The 23,651-nt window shown below is 39.7% G+C and overlaps 1 protein-coding gene across 1 annotated transcript; it reads left to right on the forward strand.

Annotated features, from left to right (window-relative positions):
- Positions 1-159: 159 nt before the first annotated feature.
- Positions 160-23,045, forward strand: LOC122640743. Its single transcript, XM_043833985.1, has 9 exons — positions 160-406; positions 6,118-6,579; positions 6,685-6,856; positions 10,725-11,019; positions 17,418-17,490; positions 18,100-18,190; positions 22,076-22,155; positions 22,256-22,530; positions 22,776-23,045. The coding sequence occupies exons 1-8, from the start codon at positions 341-343 to the stop codon at positions 22,508-22,510; spliced, it is 1,494 nt and encodes a 497-aa protein (XP_043689920.1). The 5' UTR covers positions 160-340; the 3' UTR covers positions 22,511-22,530; positions 22,776-23,045.
- The last annotated feature ends 606 nt before the right edge of the window (positions 23,046-23,651 follow it).

Below are 23,651 nucleotides of genomic sequence, written 5' to 3' on the forward strand. Positions count from 1 at the left end.
AAAGAGAGCATAAAAAGTACAAAACAAGTTGGCGGGGAAAATTTCTATTAAACTAATGATAATTGAGGATGACGACAGCAGGGTTTTTTAACTTTAATAATTGTGGTGTGTCCAGAGACCCAAACAGTTGCTACAGTCCATTTAGTAGAGTAGTGTTTTTTATTTGTTGGTTTTTTGTTCTTTATGATTTCTACTCTCTCCTCTGTAGAACCAAAAATAATTTAGGGTTCCTCTTTTTGAACATTCTGAGACCCTGTATAACTTCCATTTCTTCATTTCTCCTTTCTTTCATCTTGTTGAATATCAATTATCAGGTTCGAGTTTTTGGTTTCTGATTTCAATGGACAATTCAGCTGCTGAATTGAAAACTATTGAAGAATTAATGCCGGGTTCTCCTGATCCTCAGGTATTCGTTTTTCTTTTTTTTCTTCTTTTTGTCTTTGTGCTTGTACTCTTGTTATAATGGGTCTTAGCAGTCTGATCTTTCAAAATATTTTTGGTCACCTGAGGCTTGAGAATTTTCCTAGAGCGGCTGAATCAGATCAAAAGATGCAAATTTTTTTTCTTCCTGCGTTGGTGGCCTTTTTAGTGTAATCGCTAGCTGCTTGGATAATTATTGTGAAATGTACAACTTTTTGCTGTGGATAGTCTCTGTTATATGTTATGATACTCAGAGAATGTGGCGAACTCAAGCTTTGAATTTTTTTTGTTTTTTGCTTTCCACCAAGACTGGTATTCCTTATTTAGTTTGTATAAAACAAGATTTAGTCTGATATTAAGCGAGAAAATTCAAAATGCAATCTTGATATAGTCAGGTATCCAGCAAAGGTCTAAACAGTTGTTGGGAAATTGGTAGGACGGGAAGGCATTCCCAAGAAATTCCAAAAGTGTATTTGTGTGAGAGGGATAAGTGGATCAATTCCAAAATTATTTTTGGGAGGTCGTTTCAGTATTTCTGGATTTTGTATGTATGCGTTTAGTTTCCTTTTATGTCATATTATTCTTATTTCAGTCTAGTATTATACCATTGCCTTTAAACCCCTTCTGCCAACCCCCACCCCTTCCAACCCTGTCCCTCCCCCAAAAAGGAGAATGAGATGGAGAAGAACTCATTAAAAATGTAATGAAGCTATGGAACCAATAATTCTAAGAATTCAGAACAACTCAAAAGCATTTAGAAGATGATGTCTAAGAAGTTTGGCATACATTAAATTTGGGTACGACCGTAGCGGGAAAAATTCGCTGCAGGTTTTATTTGGTTTTCATCGTTGGATATACTTTGGGAAATTTTGGTTTATATGAGATGCAAATTAATTAGATAATTCAAAATACAGGAAAAAAAAAAAAACGGGGTACTAGATCAAATGCTATGTTAATAAATTTGCGACTATATAATACATGAATGTCTCGTATATTAAAAACACTTCATAAGGTTGGTGCGCATCTTTTTTCCAATAAATACACAATTATACTATAAAATGGTTTGGCCCTCTCTTTCTTATATACTGGTGGCTTTTTTGGGTGGATCCTGTTGGAAGATGGACGGTTAACACTCCTTGCAAGGGTCCATATGGCGGCCTTGGGGCGAGTTCTTTGACATGTCAGTGCTGAATCTGAGGGAAGCAAGATCAAGTGGACATCATCATTGATGGAGTATTCTTAACTCTTGTCAAGAAACCCTGCCATTGAGATGATCCTTTAGGCGGATGACGAGAAGGTCCCAAGGACTTCTAAGGGGTTCAAATTAGATTTCCTGAAGGAGTTGTAGTACATATATGGTTTTGAGCTCAGTTTGTCAGACGTCAGTAGCAAGGTGACCTTCATCTTTTGACTCTGTTCTGTGATGCCTTGGCTTTGGAACATCAAAGCCATTCATTATCCCTGATTCCCTGTGCCTGTAAATATATGTTATGACAACTGATGACTTTGTTAAGCTTCTCCATAACCCTACATGAGATGATTCCCTAAAAAATCATTGTACTTTATGCACAATTACGAAAATACAGATACCCTCCCAAGTAGTAATTTAAATATTAGTATCTGACTCTGGATTTTTCGGGTGATAATGATCAATCTGGATGGGATTGCCTGGTCCAATAATGAAAAAATGTCACAGACTGATCTTTTGATTGAAAAGAAAAGAAAAGTAAAAACGGTTTAAAAGTTATAATGTTGGTCAAAATTTAATTCATAAAAATTTAACAAATCTCAACATAATATTGTAGGTACCGAGACCTAAAATTCTTTGGTCTGGCTACCGGAGGAGGGGGATTGGAATATACATGATGAAAGGAGTCACCACCTAGGATGAGGGCCTAGGACCCATTAGGGGAGGCTCAATCCCTAGTCAGAGGAAAGAGCCGGGTTTGATTCCACATGGGTAAGGGTCAGGTTACGGAGGTGAGAAGGTGCTACACAAACATTCCACCCGGTATAACTGATCTTTCTACTAGATACAAAAATTTGAATATTCTCCCAAATTATATCTCCTATACCAACATGCATGACTAACACTTAATTGGTTATGCTAACTGTATCAAAATGAAATTACCTATTATTCCTATGCATGCATATTATTATGAGCAAATTACATGCACCCCCCTCGTGTTTGAACCAATTACAGAACACCCCCCGTTGTTTCAACAATTACGTCCATACCCATGAAGGCTGACAATTGTTGAAACAATGGGGAGTGTTCTATAATTGGTTCAAACACGAGGGGGGGTGCATGTGATTTGCTTTGTTATTATTTACACTACCCCCTTGCTACTTTAATGATCTACATCTTGCTCAAGCTAAATAGAGATGGAAGGGGGTTATACTTAAGGTCAACTTTGGATTAGGGTCGAAAGGAGAAGGCCCCTTAGCTCCAAAGACGAACAGTAGCGGCCTCCCAACTCAGGAGGACGACCGGATGTCTGTTTCTCTCTCTTGAAGGACTTCCCTCTTTGGGGGAATTTTCCCTTCTCACAGGCTATTTCGAGGTTCCCCTAGATTTCAGTCCTTCTCTAGGGGTTTGAGATGCCGAGGGACTATCGAGGAAGTCATGAGAGGGGGAGGCTTTAGGGACGCTAAGAAAGCACCAAAGCGGGGGCAAAAGCTCTTGGGGATGGTCTCCAAAGGAGAAATTTGCGTGTCTTGGGAAGTGGAAGGAGTTTTCTATTTATAGGGGACCCAAATGAGGGGGGTAGGGGGTCCCCAATTCTCCGTGGCTCTATGGATTGTACTTTTTTGACTGTGGTGCCGCGCAAAGTGCCGCAGAGGGCATACTGCGACACTGCATGAAGTGTCTTGGTGGAGTGTACGGCCTTGTGATAACGTGACAATTCGCACGGTGCCACGGCTTTTTGCGGATCCGCGGGAGCTTTTCTCGTAGAGTCACAAACAGAGCTGTGGTGGTGCGCGGATCTGTGGGACTAGGGTGATATGGCATCACCTGATTGGCTAGTGCTCCATCCTTCATACTTCATAAAAAAAATCAGTCAGGGGGCTCCACACCCCTACACCCTTCTAGGTAGGGGCTTCCTGCCCTCTACAACCCCCACGGCCCACTCAGTGGCGAGCGGGACCGCCGTGGCTGGTGAAGGCGAACAATACCTCCTTTAACATTGGTTAAAAGGTCTTTACGCTACTTTGATGCTAAAATCGGCTCTTTAATCATTATTATTATGGATGTGAGAGTGATATGGTCTTTGTGCACAAGTGAATCCTTGAGAGAGATACGAAGGTCAGTCCACATCTTTTTGTCGTCATAGACGGGGGGTTGATAAAATTCAGTGTCTACAAATATATTTAGGAATCTTATGATATGTTTGGGAACTCTTTTAATAATCATCTATGCCTGAAACGAATCTTGATGCCTGAAAAGTTGGATAGGATGGCCCCTACAAGCATCCTTAGGTGGAAGCCGTGGAACTCCAAGTTGAGGAGTTACTGCCAAGATATCCGTATCTACTTCTCAGTGAGTGAAAGATTTGTTATGGGTGTACGTTGAAAGCTTCTATCGCAGAATGTAATTCGAGAGGGCTTGGTCGTCTTAAGAAAGGTTTAGGTGGGGGTTTCTCTTAAGAATAAAGAAGACGGCATCCTCAGGTAAACCAACCCCCGGGTGGTAGCCTAATCGAAGAAGTTGAGTTTGTGCCCAAGCCCACATTATTATAAAATCTCAATGTGGGATAGAGGAGCGAATTTGAAACCCTTTCTTGAATAGAAAAATTTAGAATTATAATGAAGCATTGTAACATTGTTGTGTGCATACATAGTAGTACCCTTCTATATAATCATGAAATACGAAACAAAAAACGTAAAACTCTAATAAACCCAGACCCCGCAGTGGTGGGAGCCTCATGCATTTTTTTACTTCTAATCTATTGATTTATTGAGGAAAGGATTAAAAGAAATGGATTTAAGAGAGAAATCATAACCTATAATTATTTTACGAGCCATAACAAAAATTTCAATATAAAATAAGTTGTAAAAGCATAGATAAAGTTGCAGGGCAAAAGGAAGGGGGTTTGGTATGAAAAAGATACAAAAAGCTACCTCTTAGGTTCATTTTTATGAACATGGTTCAATACTGTATGGATTGTCCAATCCTGAGTTGTATTGGACTGGATGATCCAGACTGATGGTTTGTTCTATTTATTTTTTTCTAATGAGGAAACCCTTGAACCTGCCTGGGTTTACGGTTCAGGCCCAAGGGAAAACCCCAGTTACACAAAGCCTCCCCCTACTCAAGTGATTTCAAAGATTGAGCTACAGGCGCTTGTAATTGCTAAAATAATTAACCATCCCAACAAAGCATCCTATCTCACTCAAAAAAAATTGATTATTCTGGTTTGGTACTGATACAGATTGGTCGGGAAACAGCCTCTCCGTGAAGCGGGGGTTAAGGCTGCGTACATTATGATTCCCCAGACCTCACAGTGGCAGGAGCCTCGTGCACTGGGACACTGGGTACATCCTTTTTTTTTTTACTGATACATTGGCTGGACCATACTGTTGTCAGCTGATCCTCAAATTCATACATTACAGGGCACTTTTGAACCTAGGCAATTGATTCAAGTGCATGTGGGAAGAGGAGGAGATGTGTATTAGTTGTTTCTGGTTGCATATGCAAATTTGGTTTTGGAGAAGGTTGAAAGTTTCTATCTATCTATCTATCTATCTATAAGCATCTTTGCCCAATATTAATGATCTTTCAATGGAACTCGTGCAAGGGTTATATGAAAGGATGGTGTGGTTTGTAGGTCCTTCTGTTGGTAGAGTTTTCTTTGATTTTGATTTATGTGAGTGAGTAGTTTTTTTGGGGAGACTTGAGAAATAGTGATGTAGATTTTGATGTTTTGGTGTTGCAATTGATTGTTGTGTTGCTGTTCAAATATTTAATGTTGCCAGAACTGAGGCCAGCATCTAAAAATAAGCACCATGAATTTGGTAAAACAATTTATGCTGCATGCCTGCACCATGTCGGGTTTTTGATATTCTCTTTTTTGAGCTCTGATATAACCATGGTTCTAAAACACGGTATCCTATTGAGTGTATTGGTCGATACGTATCGGTTTAGGCTGCACCCGATACCTATACCAGACTGATGCGGTATCGGTGGAACACTCAAAGAGTTACTTTTTGAGATCGAATTGGCCCAATGTCTGATCGGTAGTCAGTGCTGGTATCCAAATCGATATCGATCAAGACCATTATGGGTACTGATACTGTGTTACAGAACCATGGATATAACTGATCATGCTATTTTTTTTGGATAGGTAGGACCCAAGGAGAGTTGAACTCATGACCTCTTAATTGTGAAGTATTGATCCTTGCTAACTGAGCTACCCCTTTAGGGTCTCATCATGCTAATTTGGCATCTCTTTTAGATCTTTGTTTTTTTTTTCATTGTTTAAATAGAAGATATAGTCATGGGCTGTGTTACTGAAATGCAGCATTCCAAAATTTGATTGCATATTTTTTTGAGTTACTGTTGTGCTTGACCAAAAAAAAAAATCAAAGATATTAACTGTAGCAATGAGTTATTACCTTTTTATTTCTTCTTGCATGATTAACCTTGTGCTAGTTTTAGATGCATCTTATATGTTTCAATGTGTTCTGATGTTGCAGGCAAGTGACGAAAAAGAAATAAATGGGCAGGCCTCCTCAGTTCAGCGTCCAAGGAAGCCAAGTCTCTCCTCATTACAAATACCTGCAAGGTCCTTGGAAGATTCATTGCCTAGTTCCACTGCAATAGATATTCCTTCTATATCGAGTCCGAGTTCTACTAGACCAGGTTTGCCACCAAGGCCAAGTTCAGCAAAGTTCAAACCATCTATTAGAAATCTCCTTCCACAGCGGAGCTTCAAGACAAAAAATTTGTTGCAGGAAGGTGAGAAGATAGTTCTCATCTCCGATACACCACCATCAGAAGGATCTGTGGACAAGCCTTCTACTTCAAGGTCCTTTTCTTTGACCAAGGTTTTTTCCTCATCTACAAAAAGAACAAATTCGTTGCCAGTTACACCAGTTGCAAATTCAAATGTTCAATGTTCATGGGAAAGAAATCTTGACAATTGTTCTAATATCACTGTAAGTGTGTTTTGTTCGTTCCACTTGAGGACTGTTACCTATTAATAATATTTTGTTCTGTTATCCATGTGGTTCCTCTTCAAAGTTGATTTTATCTTTCTACAGAAATCAGAACTCTGTCACCATATAACGCGCTCAATGTCAGTTCCCGTCAATGCCAAAACCAGAACCTTAAGGCGGACAGATTCTATTGGAGGTATAATCCGTGTAGTACCAGCAACCCCTCGTCCTGCAACTGTTGATGAGACCTCACCAGATGATGGCAAAACAGATGCTGGTAAACCTTTGTTCTGTTTTTCAACGCTTTCCAAAATTGCATCTTATTTTTCTTAATTTGTATTTGTTACTCTTGCTTTTTAGTACTATGATGAGAAAATCTAATTAGGTTTATGTCTCTGAGACCTCATTGCCTTCTAATATAGAACCAGTTCAACTAAGAATCAACTCTACAGGAGGATCAATATACTGTCTAACAGCAGATCTAACCAGTAGTTCCAGCAAACTTAAAGAGGACTAAATCTCAGAATTAGAAAGTGTTCCAGATTTAGCAACTGACCATTCTGATGGACCAGATCTTCCAGTCGAAGGTAGCCCCTGTTGAGAGGATTAACTTCTGAAAATATCAGCTTAAACTGATGGCTGGATACAGAATCATGAAAGGGACTCAGAATTAGAAGGTTAGAAATAAAAAATAGTAACTCACTGTTACAATCACCCCAGCCATTAGATGAAGCTCAAATCACAATCGAAGGAAGGTCTATGGCAGGGTATTATCATACAAAAACATGGGCTGTATTTGAAGAAAGGATCTGCAGTTCCTTGAATTCAAAGATATCAGCAATAGAACTTCAAATAACAGATACCACAAGGTATGTTCTTAATGTTTCCAGCCAGCACTTGATCTATCAGCAACAGCACACTCTTCTATGATCCATACAATATTCCAGTAGCAGCAACAGGCTTTCAAATGGTCTCAGATGTTGGGTATTTCACAGATCAGTAAAATAGAAGCAAAGGGAAATTGTTTGAAAAAAAGAAGAATATGGGGATATGATAATTGGTTGAGCCTCCCACTCAACCTAGGCCTCTCACCTCAAGGTCACTCAGCTCACACTGCCTCACACATTTAATTCATCAAATCATGCCTCGGTGGTCCAATACATATATAGTGAATGTTGCAAATACCAAAAAGGGAATAAAACAAATTAGAAAGTTCCTTACAAGACAATATTGGGACTTGTACACTATCTCCAAAATAAAAACTTACTGAAAATATAGAAACTCTTAACTATATAGGCTCTATTAACTCAATAACAGTACAAGAAAAAGTAGAAACTGATATATAATATCCTACAAATATTGGCAGCATCTCATCCAAGCCAGCTGTCAATATGGGCTCCACACCTTTGTTCACGTGAACAGTACCACATGAATAGTATTTTGGTCCTTTTCTTCTTCATGCTTCGGTCTACATCGCCTTCCCTGTGTTGGAGCTAGCTAATGTTTGTGTTCATTTGTTGCATTTTAACAAAACATGAGGCTGGAATAAAATCATGACTAAATAAGAGCCAGTCATAGGCATGGTTTGTAGTCTCGGTATCGGGATCGGATCGGTATCGCCTGGAATTGGGCCAAATATGACACATTTGACCCTTTTTTGTGAAAAAAAGCCAGTTTTAACCTTTTTTCCCTTGTCCGTACAGGTGTATCGGATCGGTCTCAGCCGATACCAATCCGATCCGAGATTAGGAACCATGGTCATAGGAGTGGGTGCTTCTTGTTTTGGGAAATACCAATTTCTCTTGATTTTGCTAATTTCAGAAACCTAGCTGTAGAATTTAATATAATACCCTCTTTGAATCAATTGAAAGAACAACATTAACTGAGTGATGGTCTGTGATTGTTTTACACCATTAAAAACGTGTACCCTCTGTTACACACCCCACCCCCTGGCAAAAAAAAAAAAAAAGAGGATGGAAACTCAAAATTTTCTTTCTAAATGTTTATTGATTAAATTTATATTTTAAAATTTGTTTTGATAAAAGCAATTAAATATGTATTTTGAATATAATGCGAAAACATTATAATGGTCTTGAAGCAACCTACCATTAAGTAGGGTAAAGATTACCAACAGTTTTTTTATAAGGAGTTTATATTTATGAATTCATAATTGTGTATGGCCATATAGCTAATATGCTGTTACCAAAAATTTATAATGTCCATTTTTAAAACCATGTTATCATTGTGCTAAATGCAACTGAGATCTTCCTCTTTGGCTGCCAGTCTTGTGCAGTGCATGAGGCAGATCTGAAGACCTACACCCATAGGAAGAAGGCCAGCAAGAGAGGCCAAACCGTGACCTAGTCCTGTTGATGTTTTGCTGCTTTTATATGTAGTTTATTTTTATATCTTTTATTTTGAAATAATTTCAATTGAACCATGGTCCATGTTGGTCCAATGTTGGTTCAATTTTTAAGCTACATTGTTTTATTTAATTCCTTCGCTATTAGATATTGGAATCTACATCAGCATAGGCTTGTGGAATCCACATCTGTTAGGCTAGTTAGAAGAATCGATTATGGGATCGCCCATTCCAATTCAAACTCTGTTTTAGCTATGTTTTAAGATAGAGTCTATTGGGGTTTTCTAATCATACTCTAATTCAATTTTTATTGTTAACAAAAGCAAACCATGAGCTTGTCCCTAGCTCACAATTTTTACAAACAACCAAGTTGCTGCTGCTGCATGTCTTCTCCATTGAAGAGCCTTGTGTGTGATCAAGGAAAGGGGTTGGTGTTTGATCCAATTGACACATTGCGGTGAGAAGCCCGGGTGGATCATTCTATTGCTCGTGTTCTTGAATTGTTGATGTTCTACTGGTTATGCTGATTATTCTTTTATATTCTTTGCCATTAACAAGTAAGTTAATCTAGAAATTCATGCAACTAGAATCCTTGCTTCTAGAAGATCATATACTACATGTTTTTGGAGTGAAATCTATGTAGCTCAACCCAACCATCAGAGTTTGCTCTTATTTTGATCGAATCTCAGGAACCCTAATTGGGGAAATCGATCCAAGTTTCAGGCTGTTCTGACCAGCCGATTGTCTGTTATGGTGAAATCTCTATTTTGCCTTTTTCTCCATTAAAACCCTATTTCATGCTTGAATCAATTCTGATTTGATGAACCTGTCAAGTACTGATTATATGCCTTTGTTTATGATTGATTCCATCAACCTTTCTTAATTTTTGAACCATAATTTGATTAGCTAAATTACTGTTTTGCCCCGACTCCTACTAGTTCTAGGACTACCTCATTCTTGCTGATTTAACCACTCGATTGGGTTCAAACTTTCAGCAATTCTTCTTCTGTCCCCATACTAGATTCAAACTGAATTTTAGTCTATTCTAACTATCTGATTTGTTTTCTTCTAATTCTGGAACTTGTTCTCTGTGAAAGATCTTGTTATTTGGCTACTGTTTTGTGTCTTCAATCTAGTAACATTAGGGCACTTTTGACCCACTAGTATGACAATCAAATAGTATACTGTTTACATCTCACTGTTTTCCCGATATTTTCTTTGGTTAGTACCAAAAGGATTCATCGCTCGCTTTTTCTTTTTTTTTGGGGGGGGGGGGGGCAGGGTAATGCCAAAGGCTAGTTGCCATCATAGTACTGAATCTCGTTTCGTTTCGGTGTTTCGGTCTGACTGAAATTTCTGAGATACCAAAATTTCGTCAGTCAAAATATGGTATTTTTTCTGTGGATGTAAAATGCCAAAAATGACCAAGATTTCCAAAATTTCCGAAACGAGATGACCGAAATTACCGAGATTTCCGAAATATCACCGAAATTTCCGAAATATCACCGAAATATTCAAAATATTGCATTTTTCAATTCAATGTTGCATTTCGTTTCGACTCGACCGAGATACTTGAAATTTTCGAAATTCTCGAAATCTTGACCCAGACGAAACGAGTTTTAGTACTATGGTTGCCATAGATACTGAACCTAATTTTGGTAGTGATAATGGAAATGTCTGCAGGTGGTTTCCATCTATAAAATATGTATTTATATTCCTTTTCATTCATCGATAGTCTTCTACTTATGGTAATAAGTATTCTTGTTGCAACTCATTGTTACAGAAACAGAAGATGCTGGAGAAGATATCCCTGAAGAAGAAGCAGTCTGCAGAATTTGTTTGGTTGAGCTTGGGGAAGGAGGCGAAACTCTTAAGATGGAGTGTAGCTGTAAAGGAGAACTTGCACTTGCTCACAAAGAGTGTGCTGTGAAATGGTTTACTATTAAGGGTAACAAGACCTGTGATGTTTGCAAGCAAGATGTTCAAAACCTACCAGTAACATTATTAAGAATACAAAATTCTCAGTCTGTCTCTAGGCAGCCAACTGTACCTCAGCAAAGAGAAGCTGCTCGCTACAGGCATGTTGTTTGACTCCAAATTTTTTTTAGCTTCTACTTGGCTTGACATATATAAGAAGTAAGACATAACCCTGATTGTAACTGGATGGTCATATCCAGATCTAAATATATATATATTTAAAAAAAAAAAAATTTGGGCAGCAGTTCCCTGGAAAGATTAAAAGTTGGGTTTTGGCATTGTTTTGGTGTCGATAAAAAATGAAAACAAAATCTTGAAGAAGCTTCACTAAGAAGTTGGTAATATATATATATATATATATATTTTCAAAATTTGAACTGTCATAATCTCGAGTGTTCCTAGAAATTCTAATCTTGGCAGCTTCTCCTGTAAATTTCCACTTCTTTGTTGTACTGGTGGTTTTGAGCTTTCTTTTTCTCAATTATGATGGTATATATCCCCCCCCCCCCACTTTGAACTCTTCTTTTTCTCAATTATGATGGTATATATCCCCCCCCCCCCACTTTGAATTCTTTGGTTTCTTGGGGTAGAGCTTTCTCTATGGGTTGCTTTGATTCTCAATTCTTTTGTGGAGTCGGTGTATTTGTGCATGGTGTCCTACAATATTGGCTTTATATTTCAATAATTTTCTATTGTTTGGTTGCAAATAAAAATAAAAATACATAATCCCTGATTGTACCTCTAGAATCAAGCGCTACTCACTGAGGAAAATTGGTAGACTGATCTCCATATGGTCCTAGGAGACTTGTGCGAATCGTGTTCTCAGAAAGACCACACAACGATAGAATTTGTCAAAAAGAAGCAACCCTCAAAATTAGGAAACATTAGGGTTCGAAACTTTAGAAACATTAGGGTTTGCACGAGGCTCCCACCACTATGTGGTCTGGGGAAGGTCATAATGTACGCAGCCTTCCCCTGCTTTCACAAAGAGCCTGTTTCCAGACTCAGAACTCGTGACCACTAGTAATAAGATCTTCCATATTTGTAATAATCCTAGATTATAAATGAAGTGGTGGCCTTTGTCATCTTGACAAGCCAAATCATTCTCCTTCTTTTCTTTTCTCAACTTGGAATTAGAGCTAAAGTACCCTAAATTTTTTTGGTTTTCTTTTCCGCCGTCGGCGCCAGTAGAGCAGCACCACCAATCTCGAGGGCTTCGGCCTCATCATGTCAGACATGGTTGACTGAACATGCGCCAATGCATGTCGTACCACATATGACAATCACTAACAACCACTGACCGCCGCTGCCACTTACATCTGCCACCACCGTTTGGCTCCAATGGTCGCTCCACTACTGCTGTTGCGCCTCCCAGGGCACTTGCCCTCTATACACATCTATTAGGGCACTGCCCTATCCCACTAGCGCTAGTCAAGGGTCCTCCAGCCCCTATCGAACCTAACCAGGGGTCTTCCGCCCCAGTCTGGTGACCTCAAGGGGCTTCTTGCCTCCTACCTACGATCTTCAGGGTCCTTCCACCATCTGCCGACGATCTCCAGGGGCCTCCCGCTCTAGTTGCTGGCCACTCTACAGGTTTCTGCGAGTCTTGCCTGGCCCCTCCAAGGCTCCGCCTGCCTGAGCCACCTTGCTCGACCCCTCCATGACCTTCGACCTGGCCTGCCTGTGCTTCTGCTGCCTTGTTTAGGCTCTGCCTGGCCTGCCTACACTTCTTCAGCCTTCATTTAGCTGTTGTGTGCGTGGTATTTTCTACCACTGGTCTTTTGGCCTTCTTTTGTGAGTACCACCGTCCTTTCAACTTTAGTGCTTTTGTTTTGGTCCTTTAATGGAGGTTTGTAGCACTACAATGGTGACCTTTGTCGCCCTACTGCTGCTCACCATCATCCCTCTCTTCAACCTAGACCTACTAAGTTGATGGAACAAATTACCTATCCTGGTCTCGTGCCTGCCTCCTTACCATTCATGGTAACCATTTTTTTGGGATATATTAGTATATTACTGGTGACACACCTATGCCCACTGAAACTCCAACTATGGATAACTAGTTAGCTAATGATGTCATGATCATGTCGTTCCTGTTGAACACCATGGAGTCTTCCATTAGTTCCAACTTTGTCCTCCTTAATTCAGCCAAGAAGTTATGGGATGATGCAAAGCACACTTATGGTCAAGCCAGCAACTATGCCCAAATATATGAAATTCGTTGTCAAGCTCAAGAAACTAGATAGACTGACCTCTCTATGTCTGGCTATTACTCTGCCCTAACAACATTATGGCAACAACTGGATTTCTATCATCCTGTTACCATGACCAGCCCCATTGATGTAGCCACTTTTGCAAAGGAACTTGAAATGGAACGAGTATACGCTTTCCTCACTGGCCTTAATCCTGAGTATAATCAGATATGCATTCAAGTTTTGAACAGGAGCTTGTTACGTATACTACTTGAAGCCTATAATGTGATTCAGTATGAGGATCATCATTGTTCTGTTATGATGCCTCCTATTGCCCCTCCTCAATCTGCTCTTGTTACTATGCCACAATCCTCTTTACTTGTGGATGGTGCTGGTTCGGTCAACAAGGTTAGTGCTTCTCGTGATCCGGTCAAATGTGACTACTGTGGCCGCCCATGATACACAAGGGAGACTTGCTGGGAATTACATGGCTGGCCCAAAGGAGGTGGAAAGGGAGGCAAATCTGGTTGTACTCGTCCTCAAGCTCACGTAACTAAGACTACAGAGGTCCTTGTTGGTACTCCATCTATATCTGCAGAACAACTTGTAACTCAGCTCCAACGTATAGTGACTCAGCTTGATTCTGCTTCTTCTACCTCACCTGCTTCTCATTTAGCCTAATCAGGTATCTTTCTTGTGTCCTCTCATACTGATTCTTCGTGGCTAATTGATTCTGGAGCCTCGGACCATATGACCAACTACTCAGACTTGTTTGCCTCTTATACCCCTTGTTTGGGCCAGGAAAAGGTCTGAGTCGCTGCTATTTCCGGTAAATGGTCTATCTTATTCTCTCCCACTATTTCTTTATCTTCTGTCTTGCATGTTCCCAATCTTTGTCCCAACCTGCTTTCCATTTATTAGTCTCACCATTGAGCTTAATTGGTTTGTTTACCTTTTTTCTTCTCACTGTTTTTTTTTTCTCAGGACCTAGTGACGGGGGCAATGATTGGATATGGTAGAGTGCGGGATTGTCTAATGGTCTTTACTACCTGGATCCTAGTCTTATTGCGTCTCCCTCTCCTACGTCTGCTCATATTACTCGAGAAGACAGTGCTCTCCGACAGCTCCATCATTGGCATCGTCGCCTTGGTCATCCTTCCTTTTATATTTTGCGTCGTTTGTTTCCTTCAATAATCAAATAGTGTAATTTGGAGCAGTTTAACTATGATAACTGTGAACTTGTTAAGCACACCTGGTGCTCGTATTTTTCCAGTGATAATAGAAGTTTGATTCCCTTTTTTGTTTTTCACTCTGACTTGTTGGGTCCTTCTAGGACAATTGCTCAGGGTGGGTTTAAATGGTTTATCACTTTTGTTGATAACTGTACAAGACTAACCTGGGTATCTTCTTCGGTCCAAATCCGAAGCCATCTCCTGGTTCCAATCTTTTCACATAATGATCCAAACCTAGTTCAATGCCCAGGTAAAGGTTCTCCACAGGACAATGGAACAGAATATATTGACAGTTTATTCCTTCAATAACTTGATACACATGGAATCCTCTCTCAGACCTCATGTGTTTGCACCCCTGAGCAAAATGGTATCCTAGAATGAAAGAACCACCATCTTCTGGAGGTTACTCGGTCTCTGATGTTTACCACTCAGGATCCTAAGTACTACTGCGGTGATGCTATGCTAACTGTTGCATTTCTTATCATTTGAGTTCCTTCAACTGTTCTCGATTTCAAGACACCAGTCAGCCAGCTTCCCAATCCCACTATTGCTTCTCATCTCCCTCCCTGTATATTTGGATGTGTCTGCTATGCTCATAACTCCTCCCCCTCTCAGTTGAAACTTGACCCACAAACTTTCAAGTGTATATTTCTTTGCTATCTTGCTTCTCAGAAAGGTTATAAGTGTTATCATCCCTCCTCTCGCAAGTTGTTCATTACCATGGACGTGACTTTTCACGAGGATGAACCTTATTACCAATCTTCTCTTCAGGGGGAGATTTTAGAAGAAGAGAATCCTTCATCTCCTTTTATCATTGTTATTGTTCGTCTTCAGGTGGAGCAAGTGGATGAGATTGATGTTGCTACTAAACAAAGGGATCTCATCAGTTATTCTCGGCAAAAGAAAGAGACTGTCTCAAGCATGCCATATTCATTTAAGCCTACCGAGCAGGTTCTACCAAGCCAAGTACTAGGTAATGAATCTCCTCCTGGCCCTGATGATAACCCTATTGCTCTTAGAAAAGGAGTAAGGACTTGTACTAAACCCCCTATTTCTAACTTTATCTCTTATGAGTCCTTGTCCCCCTCCTACCATGCCTTTGTTTCTTTTCTGTTTTTTGTATCTACTCCACAGGGTTGGAAGGAAGCTATCACAGACCCAAAATGGAAGAATGCGATGGAAGAGGAAATGTAGGCTTTGAAGAAAAATGATACTTGGGAGCTTATATTTTGTCCCAACGAAAAAAAAGCCTGTTGGATGCAAGTGGGTATTCATAGTAAAGTAGAATGCAGATGGAACCATTGCTTGCTATAAAGCCAAATTGGTTGCCAAAGGGTTCACCCAGACCTATGACATTGATTACTAGGAAACATTTGCCCCAGTGGCCAAAATGAATTCTGTTTGAGCCTTGTTATCTTGTGCTCCAAACATGGGATGGAATCTTCAGCAGTTGGACGTGAAGAATGCCTCCCTCAATGGTGATCTTGAAGAAGTCTACGTGGACAATCCTCCTGGCTTGAATCATCTGCTACAACTGGCAAAGTATGTAGACTCAAGAAATCACTCTATGGGTTGAAACAGTCCCACCGTGCCTGGTTTGGCAGGTTTCAGAAGGCTATGCAAAAGTTCAGCTCCAAACAAAGTAATGCTGATCATACCCTGTTTATCAAACACAGAACTGGAAAGGTCACAACCTTTATTGTTTATGTGGATGATATGGTGATCACTGAAGATGAGGAAGAAATCTTTCTTCTAAAGACTCGATTGGCAACCGAGTTCGAAACTAAATACCTAAGACATCCCACGTACTTGGGAATTGAAGTAGCCGGATCTAGTAAAGGGATCTTCATTTCCCAAAGGAAGTACATTCTAGATCTTTTCTCAACTGTATACTTATTCAATTTCTGGTTTACTGATCTGTTATTGTTGAGATTTATGGTCTATGTTCAGAATTGATTGTTTCGATATATTTCTGTTCTCTGAGTTCTATTGTGAGCTGTGAAGTTGCTGTTATACCCCTCTCCTGGTGTAACTAGGACTGATCCATATTTTCAGATCCAACCATTGGATCAAACTCAAACTTTCAGAAAGTGTTTTCAACTCTAAAAACAAAACTCGACCTGAATTTCAGGTCTATCTGATCATTGGATTTTGACCTATGTCTTTTCTTCTTAATCTAGTTTTTTGTTTTCCGAGAAAAATTCTGTTTTGCCACTGTTTTGAGTCTTCAATTGTAGTACTAAATTACCGCCCCCCAAACCATCAAAAATAATGTGAAGAATAAATTTAGACAAGTCTTAAAATGCTCAATGAGATTCAAGGCACCCTTGCTCTCAAAATCTCTTAAACATCTAGTGTTACTCATAGTTTTTTGATCTCCTGATATCTAGAAGCTAATTTAGATGAATATGTCAAATAGCAAATCCTTCCTCCCCTCCTTTTTCTTTCTTTCTTTTTTTTTTTCCGAATTTTCCCAAACCAAAGTGATTTTAGAGTTTCAACAGTCTTTTGAATAATGAATGCATGTTCTGTTCTTGATGATAATCATTTCGATTAGTGTTCTAAAACTGGACAAGAAGTTGAATTTTTAATTATCGAGGCTGACGGTCAACAGTGAAGGATTGATTTCTCAATCTGTATGCAAGATCTCCTGAGTTTTCATATATTCTGATAAAAAAGGAGTAAATATTAGTCCAATTAAGTGCCCAGTTTAAATACTACTAGATCACCCGATACACATGCTATTGATTTTAATAGGAAGCAAGGTTGTTCAAAAAATGAGTGTAGAGTATTCACCCCGTGTCTATTTATTCTTTTTTTTTCAACAGTAAACGGATTCACTAAAACAAATAAGAAAAGCGTAGAAATTGCTTGATCTGTTTTGTTTCAAATGAAGGCAACAAATATTTCATTCAAATGGAGGTATCAAAGACTTTTTGGTCAGATGCACCTTTTATATAGCTGACTTACTGTTTATTTTTTCTATTATGCTTAACGATTATTCATTTCCTTATTGGTACCCCCTTCCAATTTCTTCATGGAGTTAAAGAGTTTCTCTGTTTCCATATATAACAGGGTCTGGCAGGATGTACCAGTTCTTGTCATGGTCAGCATGCTTGCCTATTTCTGCTTTCTGGAGCAACTGCTGGTAAATTACTTATCTTGTGCTTCATGCTATATCTAGCCTAGGTGGTATACTGTGAGGTACCATGTGGTGCGTTCCAAGACTTTCTATTGTTTGCGGGGCCTCATTCGTATTTATGCATTCTGGGATTTTTGACATTGATTGGGTTCACTCAATCACTGGGCAACTCCTTGTTTGGCCATAGTCCAAGATCACATCATCTTCAAATAATAAGTTTCCTACCAATCAGCAGTCATGCTTTAATTGTGTATACTACGTCAAAATAAGGATCCCACATTCAAGGTTGTGATATTTATGGAAGGTCCAATGGGAGAAAGAGAATGGTGCTGGGAAATATTCCAGAACTCCATATATGGTCGGAGTTATTATGTAAACAATGTCCTGTGCTTATGAGCATTGGCTGCCTTGGTGGTTCTTTTTCCACAATTATGACATTTTTTTTCCTTTGAATTTTCATTATAATGGTCATTTTTGGCAATCTTGAGCATATTTTTTACCCAAAAAAACAATGTTGAGCATATTTCTTTTCAATATTGCGTTTGTTTTCCATCTTTTTTCTGATTAATCCTCCCATTTAATCTTTTATTTTTGTTAATGTTTCCATGTGACCAGGTTTCTGATCTGGGCTCTGGTGCTCTGGCCATATCACTGCCTTTCTCTTGTGCTTTAGGTCTCCTCTCATCCATGATAGCCTCAACAATGGGTAAGATTTCTTAAACTCTCTCTGTTTCATTGTTATATAGGAATCAACCGACACAGGAGACGGTTTGTCGACATAGATTTTCTTGGAGATGTATCACTCAGCATCACACATACTTTTATGTTCTTTGAATTAGCATGAAATGAAAGGAATGTTTTTTTCTTTTGGCTCGCGTATTAGGATGTTTGTTATTTGGAACATTTCTCCTCCTCCCTTTGTTTCTTCTTTTTTATCCTGTGATGTGGGCGGGGTTGCTCTCCTCCGTTATGTAAATTCCTTCTTTGCTAATATGTAAATTTATCTACGCATCAGAAAAAAATAAATAAAGGAATGCATGTCATTGGTCTTTTTCTTCCCCCAGGAGGGAACACATAGGTTCTCTGAATTGTGTCCCAATAAACAGAATATGTGTGCTTTAAAATGATATGGAAGAAGCGGTGAGAAAAGATATGATTGGCTAATGGGTTGACTGCAAACATGGCTTTAAACAAAATCGAACAGTGATACAGAATCCTTATAGCCAACCATATTTAGTTGTGAAAAGGGATTGATTGATTTTAGTTGTAGAATGAATTTAGGTGGTCCAGTTATCTTACGATGGCAGCTTCAGTAGTCAGTCCAAAAGTCCCACCTGTTTGCTTCTTTGTTGCCTATCCATTCTAGCTGTGAAACCTTCAGCTTTAGAGTCAATGATGGTGATCCTGGGGTTCAGAAACCCTGTTCGGTATTGCTATGGGCCCACCCAATTAACAAATAACTCAAATTTAAGAATCAGTGGCACTCTCATAATTAATGGAAGTCAAGCTAATAATAAGAAGAAAAAAAGTATATGGAATAGCACGTATGATGGGGGACAGGTATCTTGGAAGAAGAAAGAAATAAAAGGTAAAGGTGCCCACTATTGGAAATAGGGGTTAAAGGGGGATATATAGTGGGGGAGGGAAGAAAACAAGGTTGTCTTCAACCTGGGGCGACCTGCAATGATGGAAATCCAGCATCTTGTGAAGCAGAGAACTCCTATATGTTTTAGCTGGTCCTGCTATCTCAAGGGGAAGTCAGTATTGACGAGGTCTCTTAATACACACCAACAACAACCCAAACAGAAACTACGAAGGAGATAATGGACTGCTGAAACCAAGACAGGCAGTAACTACAGAACCAGGTTTGATTTCAAAGAGATATCTCACAGCAGGGTTGGGTTTAGGGTGTCAGAAACTAGGGCTAGGGTTGCCCAAGAGGGAAGACTTCACATCCAAAGTCCTAAGGGGAAAGGAAGAGGGATGGGTGAGAGCAATCCCAAGAAGCAGAGAATGTGAATCATGCTGAACAGAGGATGGGGTCAGAATTGTTTAATAAAAACCGAAGGGGAAAAGAATAGGAAGAAGGAAGAAGAAGTTCTTGTTGGGGGGGATAGGGGAGAGATTGTAGGGAAGATGGGGGGGGGGGGGGAATTCACACAGGCACTCAAACAAAACCAATACCATTCCATTGTGAAATCTGAGTTCATTGGTTACACTGCTTGCATATATAAAGAAAAGGGATTGAGTTCCCTGTTCAGCTGCATAGCATACGCTAGCGCCACCTTGTGCCTATTTCCTCCCATAATAGGGGGCAGATATGTCATTTAACAGGAGGGAGGAGAGAGATACACACAGGGAGTCAGTAGGATAAGCTACGCAGTCTGGCAGCATTCGTTCTCCCTAAAGAAAAATATAAAAGACTCCTAATTCCAATCTAAAGCTATAATGGAATCAAACTCCAAGACTGAAAATGGAATGCAACTCTACCACCAAAGTTCTTAATCTCCGTTTCGACCGAAACCAAAACAAAAGCTTGAGTCAATACTGACTCGTACCAAGTTTTGACCAAAAAATACCAAGTTTCAACCAGTTTCGGTTGTTTCGACCATTTTTTACCAGCCCATGACATGTCGAGTTTTGCCCAGAAATTACCAGGTTTCAGTTGAAACCTAGGAAATCTCGATTTCGGCCAGGGTCAAAATCGGCCTCGAAACTGAAATTTAGAACCCTGTCTACCAGTACGTAGCCTACTCAAACTAAAACAAAAGATTACAAGATAAATCCTAATTATAAATCCAACTAAATAAACTACTAATATCCTACCATACCCAAATCCAATTCAGGCCCAGTTCTCGGTAGGTGCTCTCAGACAGGTTCGGCCCGGGTCAAAGAATGCTCCCGCATCAGCCCATGCCACATGGAAAAAGTAGGCCTATTTCTTGCCTTTTTGTTTAAAAGTCAATTTTCTTTGGGCCTGAAATTTGTGGCATCTGTACTGATTATCTCATTTCATGGATGCTTTGATATGCCAACTCTTACCCAAGCATGGAATGAACAGGGAACAGGTGTTTATTGGGTTAGAGTCTTTAGGTGGTATGGTTATGTAGGGTATTGTGGATCTAGAGCATAGTTGTCACGGCGTCATGGCGATCCAAGTCGGTGGAGGGGTGTCTAATCGATATATCGACACGTTGCCTGCCATGGCGATCATGTCAACCATGGCAGAATTGTAATTAAATCCTAAGTTCAATGGCAAAGTTGAATGGCAAACTAGCAGATAAATCAAGATTTATAAGAGCAATGGCAGAATTGTAATTAAATCCAAAGTTGAATGGCAAACTAGTAGATAAATCAAGATTTGTAAGAGCAATGGCAGAATTGTAACTAATCTGAAGTTGTAAAGGAGTGGCAAAACTGTAATTTAATGGAGTTAAAGAGAAAACTGAATGGGTTAAACAGAATAGCAATAGAGAATATAAGGGCTTTTATATAAATAATATAAGTTGTCCTTACTTGCAATTTTAAAGACTTAATGTCTTCTTCAACCTTGCAATAACACGATAGAAAGAGAGGTAGAGAGGCGGTGAACTGGAGTAGTTCCAGCAGAGGAAACTCCTTATGAAGACGATTCTCCCTGCAATTTCTGGAACAAAATCACAGCACCAAGGTCTGCCGATCCCAATGAGAAATAGCCCCAAGATTCTACTGGCGACCGAATGGTGAGATCTGAAATCAGATCTGGCAGATGTCTTAGTTGCAGGTTACTAAACCAAGGCTAAAATAGGAGATTTTGGGAAGCAGAGAGTGGGTCTAAGGTTGGGGAAGAAACAAAAAATTAAAGAAGAAATCGAAGAGGGAAAGAGAGGCAGGAAGAAGAAATTGAAGAGGGAAAGAGAGACAGGACGCCATGGCGTAGGTCGATATGCACAGACCTCCAGCGCTAGGACGCCATGGCGACGATATGGCGACGCCATGAGACCTATGATCTAGAGGTTTTCCTTTGACCTCTTTCATTGTGCTATTCTCGTAAATTCATCTCTTCTTTCAGTATGACATTATTTGTCGACAGAATGTAAAACGAAATCTTAAGCAACTACCGTGAAGAGGGGAGAGGGGTACATCCAATATAAGAGTAGGAATGCTGATGTGAACATGGACCCTATATGCATGCCCAATCCAGAGGTATACCCATCTGAGTAATGGTATGGTTTGGGCATGTTATCTCTCAACCTGGATGAAGAGGGGGCATCCTGATTTGTAATCCTTTTTCAACTATAAATAACGAAATTTTATTTTAAGTCCCTGAAAGGCCATATGTCTCTTTTCTATCTATACAAATGCATGAGATAAGATGGATTCTCAAAAGTATTCCATTGGGTCAATTTTGGAACTAGGAGATCTATGGAGTGAGATCCATTGAACTATGGCTCTTTGACAGCCTCAAAAGCTGTATGGCCTAAGGAGGGAAAGATTGGTTCTTTCCATGCTCCTTACTCAAGTATTGCTCTTGAAGCCTTTTCGAATTTTGATGTCATTTCAGACACCCATGGATCATGACTGAAAGACTCTTATATTTTGGTTCTTTCAGTGAGCAAGAGTTACCTTTGGGCTTATGCATCCTTCCAGTTTGCAACTGTGATCCTGTTTGCTCATATCTTCTATAATGTCGTAAGTCGTACTGCTGCTTTCCTGAATTGCTCCATCCTATTTTGCTGTCATGATGCTATTCATCGCTTAACAGAGAATTCTTTTGTCCGTAAAATTACAGCTCAATGTTAATCCAATTCTTTCGGTCCTCCTTTCCTCCTTCACCGGGTTTGGGATTGCAATCAGCACAAATTCTCTACTTCTTGAGTACTTGAGATGGAGAACGGACCGAAATATACAATCTGCTCGTCTGCAAAATACTAGAGGTGTGCAACAGAGACAGCAGCCAAGAGAGGATCTTAACGTGAGAACAATGGGTGGCATGAGGCAGCAAGAAACCAGGATTGAAAATACAAATCCTTCACAACATGGATAAAACAGTTCCATGGTTCACAGGTATTCAAGGAATCGTTGCAATGTCCTAAAACCTTCTGAACTTGTCGTCAATTTTTCCCGTGTAGTTGTATATGATCTGGTCCTTCTGGGGCTCTTAGTTGAATCCTGAATGTTGGAAGTCAAAGTCAACTATTATCAAGTTCTTGTCACTTTTTTTCCTGGTGAACACAACTATAGATGAATTTCATCTACCTCTTTTTGAGTTTTTATTCATAAGGTTTTATGGTGGCTGTTTCCAACTGCAGTTTCAGAAGAGAAGCTTGTCCTAACCTCATTAATGTTTTTATATGAAGCTATTCATATTGGTGAAAGAATTCCTGGGCATATCAGATGAGGGAAGACAATTGACAAGAAACAGGGAAGGGAAAAGGAAAAGGTTTTCTTGTATTTATTAGTTTTTTATATATTGAGGAAATGAAAATGTGATGTAAAATGTATTTTGAGTGTGTATATCAATAATATATCTTCCTGGTCCTCTATTTTGTAACTATTCCGAGGTGAGTACATTTACTTCAGTCGTGTTGGCTTCGTATGTTCACTTCTCTAAAGACAACAATTCTTGTATCAGATTTTTCTCAACAGGGAGTGGTGGTGGCAAAGTTTGGGAGGTAGACCTCACATGATGGATGCAAGACAGGGAATAAAGTGGAGGGAAAGGTAGAATTTTCCCACCCCTGGCCTTATTTGGTTGCAATAATATGTCTATAAGACATTAAGTGTCCCCATTTTTTATTTAATTTCAAAAGACACCCTAATTTTCTGAACATCTCCACCATTCTGCAGTCAAATCCGAGAGAAACCTCACTCCAAACTTCTCAATGACTCTCAAAACTTCCTCCACCGAAACCCTAATAACCACGACCGAGAACCAAACCAGAACCCTCAAATGGCAACCCCTCAACTTGGATAGGTGAGTTCTCTTCTTGTCTCCCAATTTCCCCACTAGCCAGACCTTCAGATAGAAACAACCAGGCCCTTCTCAGTACACAGGTGTTGTGAAGAACCATCTCTTCTCCATTAAGTACCTCGATGACAGCAATGGTGATCTCACTTGCTTGCTCCATTTAACTACCACTGATGATGTTGATGCCCGGGCTACCCTTGTTGAATTCCTCAATGAG

Source organism: Telopea speciosissima, chromosome 9 (genome assembly GCF_018873765.1).
Source record: "Telopea speciosissima isolate NSW1024214 ecotype Mountain lineage chromosome 9, Tspe_v1, whole genome shotgun sequence".
In the NCBI taxonomy this organism is placed as follows: domain Eukaryota; kingdom Viridiplantae; phylum Streptophyta; class Magnoliopsida; order Proteales; family Proteaceae; genus Telopea; species Telopea speciosissima.